General features: G+C 39.4%; 1 protein-coding gene across 1 annotated transcript in view; it reads left to right on the top strand.

The window, feature by feature from the left end:
• Positions 1-16228, top strand: part of LOC120515597 (G-protein coupled receptor 20-like) — a 62708-nt gene extending 46480 nt beyond the window's left edge. Inside the window, exon 2 of the mRNA XM_039736707.1 lies at positions 9951-16228. Coding sequence (XP_039592641.1) covers positions 9972-11033 — 1062 coding nt within the window. The 5' untranslated portion in view covers positions 9951-9971 and the 3' untranslated portion in view covers positions 11034-16228. The remainder of the gene's footprint in view (positions 1-9950) is intronic.
• The last annotated feature ends 1179 nt before the right edge of the window (positions 16229-17407 follow it).

The raw sequence follows: 17407 nt of genomic DNA, 5'->3' as shown, positions 1-17407 counted from the left end.
GAGCTGGCATATAAACTTGAGTTTTGCCAACCACTGCAATATTTCAAACTGATGTTCTGGTTATGAAATCTTCCCAGAGGAAGCAACAATATGAAGAAAGAGAAATTACACTTCCCTTTGTATTGCTGACACAGACGTCAAAGACTGTCAGTAAGATTTTTTTTTTTTAAACCAATTAATTTACTTTGATAAAGACGAATCGGTTCTGAGATTTTTCAGATAAAGCTGATTTAATGGTACTCATTAATTATGGCGCCCCTTAGGCCCTAATTTTTATTTTTTTATACACAGTGAATAACTCCTCCCATACAGCACTTTATGACAATTTAACCTAGCAGTCCTTTCATTTACTAACCTGTATTACCAGTAAAGTGTTCTTTGAAGCCAGTAAAGGCCGGGTAGGAGTCAGTCCTAGGCAGGTAATTTCAACAGCACGGTGGGCTCTACACAGGGAAGTTAACTTACACTTCTAGTAACGTATCATATGAGACAGTGTGTAATCTGAACTGCTCATAATGTGTCATAATGTGCTCCACTAGACTGTTACAGTTTCACTGCCTATGAAAAGAATTCAACATCTTACAAGTTTTCAATTTTATTTTTACACAGCTTTGAGTCACCATGGTTTTATTTTTGTCTTTTTTGACACTTATCAACGGAAAAAGACTAATGTCAAAGTGAAAACAGACCTCTGCAAAGTGGTCTAAATTAATTACAAATATAAACCACACAATAATTAATGGCATAAACATTCACCCCCTTTAATATGACATCTCTAAGTCATCACTGGTGCAGCCAACTGGTTCTAGAAGGCACAGAATTAGTTTAATGGAGACCGCCTGTTAGGGGTTTCAACTGATTGCAGAATAAATGTACCAGAATATGGAAGGGACAGCTTGTGGTGAGTCAGTATGGTGGTCTAACCTGCACAATGAATATAAAAATATACTCCAAGAAACTCCATGAAAAAGGAATTGAAAAGCACAAGTCAGGGTATGGAGACAAGAAAATATCCAAGTCACTGAATATCCCATGGAATCCAGTTAAATCATCCATTAAGAAACAGAGTCCAAGTATGGCACCGCTGAAAATCTGCAATGCGCAGGCCATCGGCTAAAAGTGAGTGACTGTGCAAGAAGACCAGTGAGCCACACCACTAGGATAGCATTGAGAACTGAAGGAGTTACAAGCTACAGCAACTAAGACTGGAAAGACTGTGCAGACAACTTCCATTGTGCCAGTCACAGCTTTATGGGAGAATGGCAAAGAGGAAGAACACACAGGACATCATGGCTAGCATTCATCAGAAGGCATGTGAGAGACTCTGAAGTCAGTTGGAAGAAGGTTCTACTGATCTGACAAGACCAAAATTGAGATTTTTGATCATCAGACTAAATGCCATTTTTGAGCTCTGTCCCCTTTATCAAAAACCCATCATCCCAACCCTGAAGCCCAGTGGTGGCAGCATCAGACTGTGGAGATGCTTCTCTGCAGCAGGCCCTGGAAGGTTTGTCAGGAGAAAATGAGTGCAGCAAAATAGAGGACTATCCTGGAGGAAAACCTAATGAAGTCTGAAAGAAATCTACACTTTGGGAGAAGATTTTTTGGTAACACTTCAGTTTAGGTACAACACAAATGCACCTATTACTCATATGTAATAAGACCTTAACAAACACTTCTTTGGGTCTTCATAACATAGCATCAGTAAAGTGTTTATTCATCACTGCAATGTGACCTACTAACAGAACTTCACTTTGGAGTGATCTGAGGGGTGTCAAAGACGAGATAAAGAGCCAAACAAAGATTTTAGGCTGCCACCAGTATAATTTTTCCTGTCTGCAAAAGGTGTACAGTTGTGTACCGGTTTGAGTCCAAAACAGAACTGACTTGACAAGGTAAAGATGGCGGTTTTAAGGGCGAGTAGAGGAAGTGAGGTTATAGGGGCCGGAACTGGAAGTGAGGTCATCAGAGCCAGAATGAGAAGTGAGGTCATTGGGACCAGGCAGAATTTTCCGTAATCGGTCTGCAATGGAAATAGAGAAAGGATCAGTACACTCTGCCACCCCCTGGTCTGGCGTGGAATTACACTCATTCAGACCCTTTAGCTGCTTCCCATGCACACGTGTGACAGGGGGCTTAACGGAGACACATTTCTCTTGATATTACACATTCAGTTAAGGCCTGTGAAACCTTCACATTAACAAGTCATTTCACCAGCATGTCATTATGCCACCCAGATTAGAGACGACTAATCGATCTACTGATGTTGTATAAGTGTTACAGAGACAAAAAGGAGCCTGTGTTAAGGTCTTGGTATGTAAGAGTACATTAGAAAGAGATGCAGTTTTGCAGTACCTAAACTAAAGTGTTACTGAATATGATTTTTCCAGCAAGACAATAACCCCAAGCACTAAGCCAAAGCTACACAGGAATGGTGTAAAAATGACAATGTTAATGACCTGGCGTGGCCGAGTTAGAGTCCAGAATTGAGAATTTGTGGCTGGACTTGAAAAGGGCCATTCACTCACAATTCCTGTGCAACCTGATAAGGCATGGACAGTTTTGTGAAGAACAACTGGGGATAACCAGATGTGCAAAGCTGACAGAGAGAAAGTGAAGCCTGTCCACAAACACACTCAAGGCAATCATGGCAACTACTAAATACTGGCCTGAAGGGGGCGAATGCTTATGCCTTCAGGTATGTTCTGTTTTATACAGTACAGTATATGGTGTGATCAGGCAGTCTCACTGAACAACCTCAGAACTGATGATATTCCACGTTAGAAGTACAGAGCTCATGTACAACAGCTCATGAACCATATGGATCACAAGACAATACCGTATCCGTTTATTCTAAGCAAAATATTTTGTGTCTTTCTCTAAAAACAAAGCCACAGTGTCAAAAAGGAGTGAGAAGGGTGGGGAAGCCAAAGCCCACCCCACACCACCATCATGAAATGGGCTGAGAGCCATCAAGTCTGACTGAAGAGACACAACTTTACTGGACAGACATTGCTGGGCTCCATTTAGGTTAATCTGATTCTAACTACATTGTTTTACAGTCTATTTAAAGAAATCTGAGTCTTTAGGTGTGTTCATTATGTAGGTAGTCATTCGTAGAGTTTGTAATTGCATATTTTCCTCAGAACTTATCACGTTGCAGCTCCTCAAACACCCAACTCAAGTAGGCTCTGACATAAGCATAAAAGCACAAGATAGTTTTATTCATGGGAAACTCTTCTTTGAAGCATTTCCCACACCACAGTTACAAAGCACAGCAAGAAAGCCCAATACAGCACTTTGCAACTCTTGCTCTCTTTTCTTCTTCTCTCTGCCACTGGTCACTGCCTCCTCTGCTCCTCAGCGCAATCTTCGTTCTCCTTCCTCCTGACTCTGGCTCCCAGAACAACAGCAGGCAGCTCCTTTTATGTCCCACCTGGAAGCACTTCCTGTGTTCCGAAGCTGTAGTTTGGAAGACTTCCAGGTGAGGTGAGTGCCAAATAAAGTAGGCAGAATCCACGGAACCCAACAGGGATAAGCCTGCAAACTCCAAATCCCATGATGCCCTGTGGGAAACTGTGATGCTGCTGCAACCCAGGGGGGCTTGCATTTAGTAGTACAGGGAAGACAATGCCCCATGCATGCTGTCTCCCCCTGCCCTTCCATCTTGAGGACATCCTGGCTGGGTAAAGACGCCAACCATGCTTCACTAACCTGCACTCAGTGAAGATCACACTGTAAAAGAAAACTGAATTGAACATTGGATGTTGGGGTCTTGTATGTAGGCCTTTGTTCTTGTTTGTCATGGTGCCTATGTGGCGGTGGTCATTGTAGTAGTTGTAGTAGTAGTGTCACTACCCTACTGACCCAGAGAGCAACCAAGCCAGGCCACTTAGAGCTTCAGCATTTAAATGAAGTTGAGTGTTGTGTTCTCAGGGGTCTGTAGGCTGTATTTGTATTTGGTGGTGTCACTAGTTATGTGATTGTCATTGTGTCTTTATTTTATATAGTGTCATTAACTACATCCACTATGACAAGGTGCTTTAATGGGACAATATTAATGACACAACAGTACAATACTGGAAATAAACACACACTCTCACACACACACAGACATTACTGTTAGGTTTGACCCCACAGATCCTGCCATATTTGTCTCAGACAGCTGCATCTTCAAGGCATGATATGGTGCTCAAGCACAGCCATATTGCTAAAGTCATGTGAAAAAGAAGTACACCCCATGAAATGTTTTTCCTTTTTTACCTGAGTGGACATATCAAGATATGATCTTCATTTAAACTGTATGTGTAGATAGAGGTGATGTAATATAACAAACATCACACCACATTTACAACTTGTATTCAGTTGTATAATTTAAATAAATGCAAATTTTGAATGAAAAAAATGTAAGCCCACCACAAAATTTATCACTACCTGAAATATGTCAGGTTAGAGTCAGGTACACCCGATCAGATGCAAATGATCAGAACTTCAAGGATTTTGGAGCAACCTGTCTTATTTAAACCTCAGGCATTTAGTTTGGTTTTGCACTTTGTTGTTCAACTGTGTTATCATCATACTAAGATCAGAAGAGTTCTGTGAGGCCTTCAGAAAGATGGTTATAGATGTCTATATAAAAAGATCTCCAAACTAGTGGAAATCTACCATTTCACTGTCCAGAAGATCATCTACAAATGTAGAAGATTTCAAACAACACAAACTTGTCCAATCTAGGCCATCCCAACAAACATGGCCCAAGAGCAGAATGTAAGATGCTGAAAGAAGTCTCTAAAAACTCCAGAATTTCATCATGGAACATATAGGTGGCTCTCGTCACTGTTGATGTCAAAGTGAATGAGTCTACCATTCAAAAGAGGCTGCACAAATTAGAACCACATGAGTGGTGGAAACCTTTGCTGTCCAGAAAGAACATCAGGACAAGAATAATATTTGTCCATAAATACCTAAGCAAAGAACACAACCTTTGGAGAAATGTGTTCTGGACAGATAAGGCAAAGATAGAGTATTTTGGCCAAAGTACCAGAAGACATGTTTGATAAAAATCAAAGACAATATTTCATCAGAAGTACCTGACCTCAACTGTAAAGCATGGTGATATCAATCAATCAATCAACATTTATTTATATAGCACATTTTCATACAAAAAAATGTAGCTCAAAGTGCTTTACAAATTGAATAGAAAAATAGAAGACACAATAAAAAATAAACATAAGTCAACATTAATTAACATAGAATAAGAGTAAGGTCCAATGGCCAGGGTGGACAGAAAAAACAAAAAAAAACTCCAAAGGCTGGAGAAAAAATAAAATCTGTAGGGGTTCCAGACCACGAGACCGCCCAGTCCCCTCTGGGCAATCTACCTAACATAAGTCAAACAGTCCTCTTTGTATTTAGGGTTTTCATGGAAGGACCTGATGATGATGGTCACATAGACTTCTGGCTTTCAGTCCATCAGTGTTGGTGCATCATGATGCTTTGAGTAGGTGTTGGTGGCGCAGGCCGCCACCACAAAGAAACCAGAAAAAGAAACAGAAGAGAGAGTAGGGGTCAGTACAGATTTTAGAGCCACTGTGAATAGTTATTAGTGATAGAAGTATTATGGTTTGGGGCTGCCTTACTGAATTAGGGTCTGAATAGTTCACCATCACGGAATCCACTATGAATTCTTCATTGTCTCAGAGGTAATTTGAGACTTTCTGTCAGAAGACTGAAGTTCAACTGACCTTGCAACATGACAATTATCCTAAACATAGAAACATATCCATCAAGGAATAGCTGCAAAGAAAAAAATGGAGGGTTCTTGAATGGTCAAGTGAAACCCTGGATCTGAATGCGGGGTTGGGGAGGGGGGTGTTTGGGAAATTAGAAATGGGCTGTGCATGCAAGACATCCCACCAAACATCACACAGCTGAAAGAGTTCTGACTGGAGAAATGGGAAAAATTTTCTTCCAGTCGAGGTCTGAGACTGCTAGACAGTTAGAGGAAACGCTGATTTGTGGGAGCAATGGTAGCTGTTAGAGCCAAGGGTGAACTTACGTTTTAGCTGGATAAATTACTGTACATTCAGCTTTATTTTATTTTTTTAATTGCAACACCTTTATCTAAAGATAGTGATTTAAATGAAGATCAATTAAGTCAACATATGTCAAAAAAGGAAAAAAAAAAAACTTCATGGGGTATACATAACTTTTTCACATACCTGTAGCTGTAAGCTGCTTTCCTCGGTATGGCAGAAAATAATGCGAAGCACTTTATAGAAGACGTGAATTGAGACGGACCCTTACTAGTGGAGCTGAGAACACTGCAGAGATTAACGCTGAGAGGTCAGCTGAAATAAAAAGATCTAATATCCAACATTTAAAGGATTAGGCAGACATGAGATCACGGAAAGCTAAAAGAGAAGTGTCAAAACACACTAGAAAATGAAAAAGTACAAAAGAACAAATGTGACATTACAAATCCCCAAACAAGCAGTAATCTGATAAATACAAAATATTTAAAGAGTGAAGGGTGGTGCAGTGGTTAATGCTGCTGCCTCACAGCTCCGGAGATTAAAGTTCAATGGTGGGCTTCCTGCCTAGGTGAAGTTGGCACATTATCTTCCACTTTTTTCAACTCTGAACTGGGCCTGAGTGTGAGTGGGCACTCCTGGGAATGGACTGGCTTCCCATCTAAGGTTGCTTCCTGCCTCGCGCTCGAGTCTACTGAAACCGACTATACATACCTCCCTGTCAACCCAAACTGAATGGGGTGGGATTGGTGAAAGGATGGGTGGGCAGATTTTAGTTTCGCTTTTCTTCTGGATGTACTAAGAAGCTTATGACCTGACCGCATTAACAACTCCCTACACGGTCACACGCACATCTCATGATGGCCTTTTCACCTTTGTCCTAGACTGGCCTCTTGTGGTGAAGCAACTTTTAAATTTACGATTTCAACTTCTGTGTTCCGAACATCTACTTCCTACCTTTTATTTCCGGTGATTGTCGGGGGTTTCTCCCAGTCAGCTACATTGCTTCTGTTCATTTTCCCCACTGCGTAATTTAGGAAGCTTAACTTCCCTAATTTATTGTTTCAGCAAGTGTGTTTATTTGGATTGGGAAACCCTTCTTAATTTATGTCTTTTAAATTCTAAATTACCACAAGGGTAAAAAAAACCAGTAATTTTTAAAGATTTTCATCTGTTCTTCTAAAATGTTAGCATGTTCATGAGTGTGGTGTTTTCCTCCAATGTCTCATTCTTGCTTTATTAATAGCACTAAGAATAATGATGATGCTTCTTCCTGTGAGACATATGATACTGAGTCTGCCTGTAGAGGGTGATGTGCTTCATGATCATTTTTATGACCACCATACTTAACTGCCAGGGCACTGTGCCATTTAAAAGACTGGCTTGCACTTACAGAAGACATCGCTGCTCATTGATTATGTGGAGTTTGCATGTTCTCCCGATTTGCGTTTAACATCCCTCATAATTTAATTCCAAATGTTCAAGATGTATATGTACAGAAAATTGATTGGAAATTTTAACCTGAGTAAGTGGGGCTGAAACAGGGAGCACACCCTGAGATCAATCGGCCTCCCCTTCAAGTCTGGTTCTTGCTTTGTGTCTGATTCTTCTGGGATATCTCCTAACGACTCTACATTTGGTTTACAACATGGATGGATTTATTGTCATTCATCAGTTATATTTACTCCTCCCTTCATTGGGAATCTGGCTTTTTTTCCTTCAGTATTAGACATTTTTAGAAATATCTTTACCCAAAGCCATTTCCAGATCACACAATTGTGCTAATGCCTGTCGCTATAACAAGTACTCACCCCCTTGGAAGTTTTCACATTTGATTGTTATACAACATTGAATCACATTTGATTTATTTTGGATTTGTGTGAGTGCAGGCCAGCAGGGGAGTAGGGAGGGAGGACAATCGGGCTTGTGCACGGTACAGAACAAACGTGCCTAGTGTGAGTACACCCCTAATTAATTACAAATATAAAACACAAAATAATTGATTGCATATGTTTTCACCCCCTTCAAGTATTTAGTTGCACCTTTGTGTGTTTCTGTGTGCTCAGGTCTCTATCAGCTTTACAAATCTGGTTCTGCCATTTTCCCCCATCCTTCTTAACCAAACTTCTCAGGCTCTGTCTAGTTGCATGTTGACCTGAAGTGAACAGCCTTTCTCATTTACAGAGACAAAATCTAAACTGGATTGAGATCTGGACTCTGACACGGCTACTCCAGTACATTCACATTGTTGTTTTGAAGCCATTCCTCTGTAGCTTTAAGTTTATTCTTGGGTTTTGTTGATAATAAATCACCCAAGGAGCAGGTTTCCTACAGACTGCATCAGAGCTTCATCAAGGACTTCCCCATATTTTGCTTCATTAATTTTACCCTCACAAACCTTCCAGGGCCTGCTGTAGAGATGCATTCTTACAGCAAGAATATGCTGTCACCACCATGCTTTATGGTGGGAATCGTTTATTTTTGATAATGTGCAGAGCTTGGCTTATACCACACATGGCATTTAGTCCTTCCATCTATCCATCCACCCGTCCATAAGTCCATTTGCCCAACCTGCCTATCCATGACAGGGTTAGAGAGCAGCTGGTGCCAAGCCCAGCAACCAATGGGGCACAAGGCAGGAACAACACCTGTACAGGGCACCAGAGCATTTAGTTTTGAGCTCAAAAAGCTCAATTTGGTCTCATCAAACCACAGAAACTTCTTGCAGCTGAGCTCAGAGTGCCCCATGTGTCTTCTGGTAAACTTTAACTGAGATGTTGTCCATTTTTGTATTTTTTTAACAGTGTCTCTTTCTTTTCCACTCTCTCATAAAACTGCAACTGGTGAATTACCCGGGTACAGTCTCCCCAGTCTGAGCCGCTATAACTTGTAACTCCTTCTTAGGTCTCTCGGTGGCCTCCCTCACTGAGGATCTCTCAGTTTTGGTGGATGACCTGGTGTAGGCAGATTTACAGCAGTTCCATACTCTTCTCATTGCTTAATGACTGACTTAACTTGACCCCAACAGGAAATTCTGTGACTTGGAAATTTTCATGTGTCGTTCACCCTGATTTGTACTGTAGGTTGGACCACCATACCGACTCACCACAAGTTGGACCTTCCACTTAAAGGGAAATTTCTTCTGCAATCAACTGAAACAACACACAGGTCTCCATTGAACAAATTCTGCAATGTCTAAAACCAATTGGCTGCACCAGTGAGAATTTAGGAAATGGACTCTTAAGCAATAAATTATTATAGGTTTTTATCTTTGTAATTAATTTAGAACACTTTGTAGTGCTCTGTTTACACTTTGATATTAAAGGGTCCTTTTCTATTCATCACTGTCCAAAAAGTCAAATGAAACCCCCTGTGATTCAAAGCTGTGTAACAATAAAATGTGTAAACTTCCAAAGGGGTGAATACTTTTTATAGGCTCGGCATTTGTACCTGCTCAGATTGGCACACTCAGGTAATGTTGGGGACTGAACTGGGAGTCCACCACTCCACCTACTTGACCATATTACTTGTGTTCGTGGCCAGACGAATTCTAATACTTAATTTCTTAGTAGAAGTGTCTTGATGGACAGGGTGCAAATCCATCATAGTGCTTAGCTACACACACATCCACACTCATAAATGGCCAGTTTGGAATTGCCAATTAACCAGAACTGCATCCCACTTCAGGGATATGAGTGGAAAGCTGGTGGGCTTGGACAAGAACTCACAAAGATACAGAGAAAATGTACAGTATTCACACAGACTATAGCTGGGCATTGGATTCACACCTAGAATGATGGATTCAAGAGGGGGCAGCAATAAGCACTGTACCATCTTGCTTCCCATTATTATTATTATTACAGTATTATTATCAGTATTTTATTATATGTTCTTAACATTTTGGTCTGTTTGTTTCAGGTAGTAGTTTGGGGCAAAACTATGGAATCGTTTTTGAAAACGAACAGTGTCCTCACCAACGTGTCAAGTGGGTCTTTGAGTAACATCTCTTCTCACCTGCATAAAGAGCCATACCTCCACAAGCTGGCACATCTTGACGAAGACCTCTACAATGAGTTCTACACTTTGTGGATCGCACTCTTGATCATCAACGCTTCCATGTTTGTTGTGGGCATCCTTCTGAACAGCTTGGCACTGTACGTCTTCTGCTTTCGTACGAAACCCAAGACCACCTCCGTTATCTACACAATCAACCTAGCTGTCACTGACCTCCTTGTTGGTTTCTCCTTGCCAACACGTGTCATCATGTACTACAGCGGTGGGGAATGCCTCACTTGCTCCTTTGTTCATATTTTCAGCTACTTTGTCAACATGTACTGCAGCATCTTGTTTCTCACATGCATCTGTGTTGACCGCTACCTGGCCATTGTCCAAGTGGAGGCCTCTCGTAAATGGAGGAACCCAAACTATGCCAAGGGCATCTGTATTTTTATCTGGCTCTTTGCCATTGTGGTGACCTACTCCATTTTAACAACAGCCATCAAGTATGCCTCCTGCTGCCTCTCCAAACTCTTTGCCTTGACCGTTTTTGAGTTCTTCTTGCCACTGATCATCATTGTGGTTTTCACCGTCCGCATAATGTGTGCGCTTGCCAGTCCCAACTTGATGCAGCAAAGCCGCGAGCGGAGAAAGCGGGCTGTCCAGCTTCTCATCACTGTCTTGGTCATCTTCATGATCTGCTTCACTCCTTTCCATGTGCGCCAGGTACTGGTTTATGCCTATCCCAACTTACCCCATCACATTAGTCTCATTGTCTACCACATCACTGTTACGCTCAGCAGTCTCAACAGTTGCTTGGACCCCATCGTTTACTGCTTTATCACCAATAATTTCCAGTCAACCATGCGGAATATCTTCCGTAAGCCAGACCCGGAGCGGACCAGTGGAGACATCCTGAGCATGCAGAAAAGTTCCAAGGGCTCAGCAACAATGACGGTGGTCAGTAACACACCAAGCCTTCTACTTGCCAATACGGAAATATAAGGTCTTGTAAATACTGCAGGTGTGACCACACAATGTATTTACAGGTCACTCACTTGGACAGAGAAACTGTTTGCTAAAATGACGTTTCAGTATAGCAGAGAGCGCCACTGCTGAATGCAAGGAAATGCCAGCTCTTCAAAAATGAAATAATATGACGGAAATGAGAGAACCTGTGATAAAGGCAGGCAGCCAGTAACTGGCCTCGGAGCACGTGGGGAATATAACTACAGCAATACTTTTTTCTTTCCACAACAAAAACTTTAAATAATAATGTTTTATTTATATAATACACTTCTTAAACACAAGGTCAATGTTAAAAAGGTAAATTGCAGTTAAACCTCAACAGCAGAAGTCTCGTAAAGCATGGAAACTGTGTTTTCTTTTATTTTACCAAGCCTATTAATAGTTTGGCTTTTTTATATTTTGACAGTTTTCTAATATAAAGCTTTAAAAATGTCACATATCTATATTATATGTTCTCAATAAGCTATATTGCTATCATAAACTAAGAAAAATCCCCTAGTTTCACTCTAATTCCCTAATCCTCACCCTTTTCTTGCCTGCTTATCGTCTTTAAGGTGTGGGGACCCCGTGCTTATCACCGCAGTGTTGGGTCCAAGCCAGGAAACACCTTGAACAAGGTGCAAGTTCCTCTCAGGCCCCACTCACTCATTGGCTGAATTTAGAATGGCCAATCAAAATAAAGTTCATCTTCTTTGGGGTTTAGGAGAAAAGAAACAACAAAAGATCTGGAGGAATACTAATGGAGATTTGGAGTGAACCATAATTTGAATCCAGGACTGTGGTGCTGTGAGCGTAACTACTGCCGTCACTGTTTTAAACTTTACTTCTAAATCTTGGTTAAATTGTGATATGAGAAAAAAACTTTATTAAGCGGATTACTAAACTGGCAAAGTTAAAAAACACATGAACCCCTACTTCAATTCTTAAAAAAAAAAAAAATTAAGGCCAGTTATTAATTTAGTGACTTGCCCCTCCATGTTAGAAGAGTCTGAATTCCACTTTGCTATGGCCACCAACAGATTGTGCTGTCTTTTGTGCAAAAATCTATTTAGCTATCTATTTATTGTAAAAGACAGGGGGCGCCACTGAGCCACACTAAACAGTCCCAGGTGTAAAATAAAGGATTTTCTTATTATTATTCCAAACCAGTCCACAGCCTTTCAATAAACAATCTTGCTCTTCCTCCTCTAGGTGAGCTTTGTCTTCTGCCTACCGGCTAGACGTCACTTTTATGTCAGACCAGGGGATACTTCCGGTACTGGGGCTGAGGCTAAGGGAAGCACTTCTGGGTCAGACAGAAGCCTCCTGAAGCAGTGAGTCCCTCTCCCTGCAGCACTTAAGGACCCTGACACCCTCAGGACTCCAACTCCCATACATTCCCTTGGAAGTCCTTACTGGGTCCATGCCAAATGAGCACTGCCATCTACCATACTGGGAGAGGATCTATCTATCTATCTATCTGTCTATCTGTCTGTCTATCTATCTATCTATCTATCTACCTATCTGTCCATTGCTTCGGTTTGGTGGTTAGGTTAGAGAGTTGGAGATGGCCTGAGTAAGATTGTGTAATTGAACAGGAGCACTGAGAAGACAGTGAGAACTACTCACATTTCAAAGTAGCAAAATATTGGCCCATTAAACTACAAGGATGCTGGCTCAACAGCTGCGTTTGAATACTTTGTATCATGAGCAAGTTATCCAGCTGTAAGGAAAATAATTTGTTCCTGGGCACTTGAACTACTGTACATCTCTGCATTCCTTAAACACCAGGGAATGGCTGAGAGCATTTTTGTTATTTCTAAAACATTCATGTATCTATTCACTTTTAAAAATGCGTATCTAACTCAGGGAAACACCATTATTAAAAGTGTTTGTGCCCCAAGTTAAAATGCTCGTCCGAATACTGTCCAAGACATGTACCTACACTCTTAAAATAAAGGTATCAAAGTGGTTCATCAGGGGGATGGCATTGGAAAACCATTTCTCGTTCCCAGAAGAACCCTCTCCATGAAGTTTCCAGAAAGAACCTTTATTTATTTGTTTAGATCTGTAACAGGCTCTATAAATAGTCATGAATAAATGAAAACAGATTTCTAAAACACCAACGGCTCATGATTTCAAAAGGACTCTCACTGCATACAATAACTTACGATGAGTTTAGGTTTTTCAGCCTACTATACATTAAAGATTTCTGTTTTGTCCGCATATTGGGAATCTTTTCAAAGCCTAAAACACCCTTTTCATATGTAAAGAACCATTTCCTAGAATTAAATTACTCTTTGCAAAGTGATGGTTCTACAAGGAACCACATAACTCATTAAAGTGCCATTTTTGAACCCTTATTTTTAAGAGTGTAAGAGCCTGGACCAGATATTCTTCTAGTGAAGAGAGTGTCTGTTTGTCAGTCGAGTGATACTAAGAGGAAGTGGGCCTTGTGGTGGACTGGCTTCAGCTTTGGTTCTTGTTTTTTAAATATCTAATCTTGATATTCAAGAAGTAATCAAGTAATGACTTAAAATAAAGGGGCACTATTGCCACCTGTTGGCTGCTTTTATTATTATTTTTAATGTACAAACAGCACGTGTTGACCCATTTATTGTGCCAACTGAAAATTAATTCACACACCCATCTACACTCTTAAAAATAAAGGTGCCACAGCAGTTCTTCATAGCGATGCAATAGGGGAATTAATCAGTTTAAGTTCTCAAATGACCCCTCCTCATGAAAGTTCCAGAAAGATCCTTAATTCAGATCCATTACATAAATCATGAATGGATGTTAACAGATTACTGAAATACCAATGGGTTGTGATTTTAAAAGGACTCTCGCTGCATACAATAACACAGGCCAAGTCCTGGTTTTCTTAATCTGTTAGTTTCCTCCTGGGTAGCCTATAATACATTAAAAATTTCACCCTTTTTTCTACATAGTAGAACGTTTTCAAAGCACAAAAATGAAACCTCCATCCATCCATCCATCCATTATCCAACCCAACTTCATATGCCAAAAACTCTCCATAGAATGAAACGGCTCTTTCTCAATCAATGGTTCTACAAAGCACTACATAATCCAGTAAATACCATTTAAAACCATTAAAGAGCTAAGACTTTCAAGAGTGCAGGTTTCCTTCCATATTGATGCTTCATGAGTATACTGCAAATGTCACTGTTGATAAATATAATTCTGATTGCTTTGGAATATTTGTTACTTTTGAAAAGGTCAGATTAATTCATGCTGGTCCCCTTTAAAGTGCAGCACAGTGTGACATCTTGTTGAGTTTCGATTTGCAGGTAGGTGGCGTTTACGTCGATGCATGCATCTGGAAGTTTTGTTTGTGATTTGTTTAAAGGAAAACGCCACCCAAAAATTCTATTTTTTTATATGCTGTGTAGTGTTTGTGTTTTGCAGGGATGGCTGAGAAATTTTTTTAATTACATATTTGATGAGAATGAAGATTTTATGATAGAAAGTAAACCAATGGTGACCAATGCTAAACAACTGTGACCCATATGAAATACATCTCTTGTTGCACGTTTCCTCATAACATACAAAACATATGTATTATTTGCTACAGTATATTTAAATAAATATTTTCAGAAAAGCCTGTATACATTATGAAACAGATGAGATTGAGTTTCTGAATTGAAGACAGGACTCTTGACCAATGACTGAGGGGTAGGCGGGTCTTCAATTACAAACTTCAGTCTCAAGTGGTCAAATGGAAAATACAGCAAGAAAATAACCAGCCGCTGATAAAATTAGTATGAAGTGACCAGCTACAATTTTTAAACAAATTTAAAAGCTTGCATACTCCAGTGACCAGATCGAAATTTGTTTTATTTCACATTGTGCATTAATGTATTGATTTTTACAAGTAATGAAAGCAATAAGTAATAAAGGAAAATTTAAAAACACATCTAGATTGGATCCCTCGTGCGCTTACTTGGACTAATGACTGCAGTGACAAGAACTTTATTTCAATGCTCTTCCTGTTACTTTTATTGAGTTTATTTTTATCTTTTATGTATCAAAATAGTGTTTGTATATGTTGGATGTGTAAACATTAACTTTTTAAACTTATTAACACTGTGCTTTACTACCTGTTTATAAATGAATACTTAATGTGTACAGTACAGTTTGTTGGTATCACCTACCTTTTATATATGCCGTATATTTATATACATGGTTCGCACTTCTTTAACTTGCCGTTCCAGTATGACAAGCAGACAGTGACTGAAAGCCACAGGTTTCTATCCTACCACCCGACCTCCCTGAAGATATAAACCTCAATGAGACATCTTCAATTTTTAGGATGACCACTCACCAGCCAGCACTACCAGCCATAAAGCTCTTTAGATTTTCAGTTATGACACAAATGCATCCTTAGAATACTTCAAGCAATTAATTCATTACATTTCAGTGGATCGCACGCTTATTTTGCAATTAAGGTTTTCAGTTTTGTACATTGTTTTTTTGCACAGTATGTGAATAAACACCTAAGAAAAAAGGGAACAAAATGAATTTCGAAGCACCCTCACATCAAAAGGGGTCAAAGGTAATGATGTGTTTGTCCCCAGTTATGGACACAGGCCATTTCAAAGGCCACTCAGCCACAATTACAGCCACACCAGATAACAAAACAGTCGCTGTCCTCTTTGAACTAGTTGTTGCTCTGATCGAGAAAACAACTTCCTATCACATGATCGACGATGACTGCATTGCACAGACCCACAGAGAAAACGTAAGGTTTACAAAAGATCTGAGAGCCTTCACAGTTTGCCAACAAATCACTCGGAATGAAGGGAAATGCAGTGATCAGCTAGAAAATGGCCTTTGTGCCCTAGAAGTTGCTTGTTTTAATTGTTTATGTGCATTATTTCAATTTTTGGAACGTCATTATTTAAAACCCTGTATTTGCTTATTTTTTAAAACTATTTTTGTGAGATATTATAAATTGATATACTAATGCTGAACTTCCTCATATTTCATGTCTCGTTTTTTATTCATTGTGCTGAGCGTGAATAGTTTTATTTAACAGTTGTTTTATGCCAATACATAATGTTAACCACTTTAAGATACTGTAAATGACTGAACCCAAAAATAAGGTTCAATTTATTTCTATTATTTGATTATTCAATTATTTTAATTGCCAACAATTTTTCCATTTTCAAATAAACAACCTTTGTACTAAATGTCTTAGTCAGTGTATTCTGTCAAAAGAAATTAACATTACGTGATATTTCCTCCGAGTGTCTCTTTCAAAATACTAACACATTGTCTAGGAATTATCTAGCACATCATTTCCTTAACCACAATAAGCAGATATACGGAAGTCTTATTAAGAATTTAATATTCTTCCTTTTGACCATTTTAATCTCTTTATTCCTGTTTATCTATTGTGGCTTTTGATAAGGTACCACATGAAAGGTTAGTGATCAGACTAAAAAAACTGAGAATTCAAGGCACTCTGGGTAGGTGGGTAAAGCATGGGCACAAACACAGGAGGCACAGAGTTATTTTGAGGGGAACTTTACAGAATCAGGTGATGTTAAAAGGGATGTCCTCTCAGAGATCAGTGCTGGGACTGCTGCTCTTTTTTAATACACATGCAGTAAATGACCTCTACAAGAATATAATCAATCAGCTGGTTAAGTTTACAGATGATAAGTCTAAAGATTCTGGTCGAGGGGGAGGCCTTGAAATAATAATTCATTTTAACAGAATGCAAATCATGTCTAAAAATGTAGGTGACTTTATATCCTTTGAGGCTTTCATTTTAAATATTAAAACAGATTCCAACACAATTATAGTGCTAGTCTACAGACCACCAGGGCCATATTCATTGTTCATGACTGCATTTAGCAACCTTCTATCTGATTTGACTATAAATTATGATCAGATAGTACTGATTTTAATGTACACATTGATGTGGAAACTGACATTTTAAGCAAATGTTTTACTTATTTGTTAAATTCAGTAGGATTTTGTCAGATTGTCAAAGGTCCAACTCATAATTATAACCACACCATTAGATTTAATTATAACTTACAAAGTTGAAATAAAAAATTTAAATATTACTTTATTAAACTAAGTTATTTCCAATCACTACTTAATTACATTTGATTTAGTCCTGCCCTTGCCAACGCACTCACAGATTAAAACAGACAGACAGTGTGACATCTAGATTGTAATTCTACTTCAAAATTTATAGATAATTTGAGTAACTCGAGTGTAAACGTGGAAAACAATTTAGATCGGCTAACATCACATTATAATGCTCTGGAGTCAGTGGCTCCCCTTAAAACAAAAGTGATCAAAGCACATAGAAACTCCCCCTGGCTTAATGAAAA

The sequence above is a fragment of the Polypterus senegalus genome, chromosome 15, assembly GCF_016835505.1.
Source record: "Polypterus senegalus isolate Bchr_013 chromosome 15, ASM1683550v1, whole genome shotgun sequence".
Taxonomy (NCBI): Eukaryota; Metazoa; Chordata; class Cladistia; order Polypteriformes; family Polypteridae; genus Polypterus; species Polypterus senegalus.
Note: the sequence above shows the minus strand (reverse complement) of the source record. Positions and strands in the feature narration are given on the sequence as shown.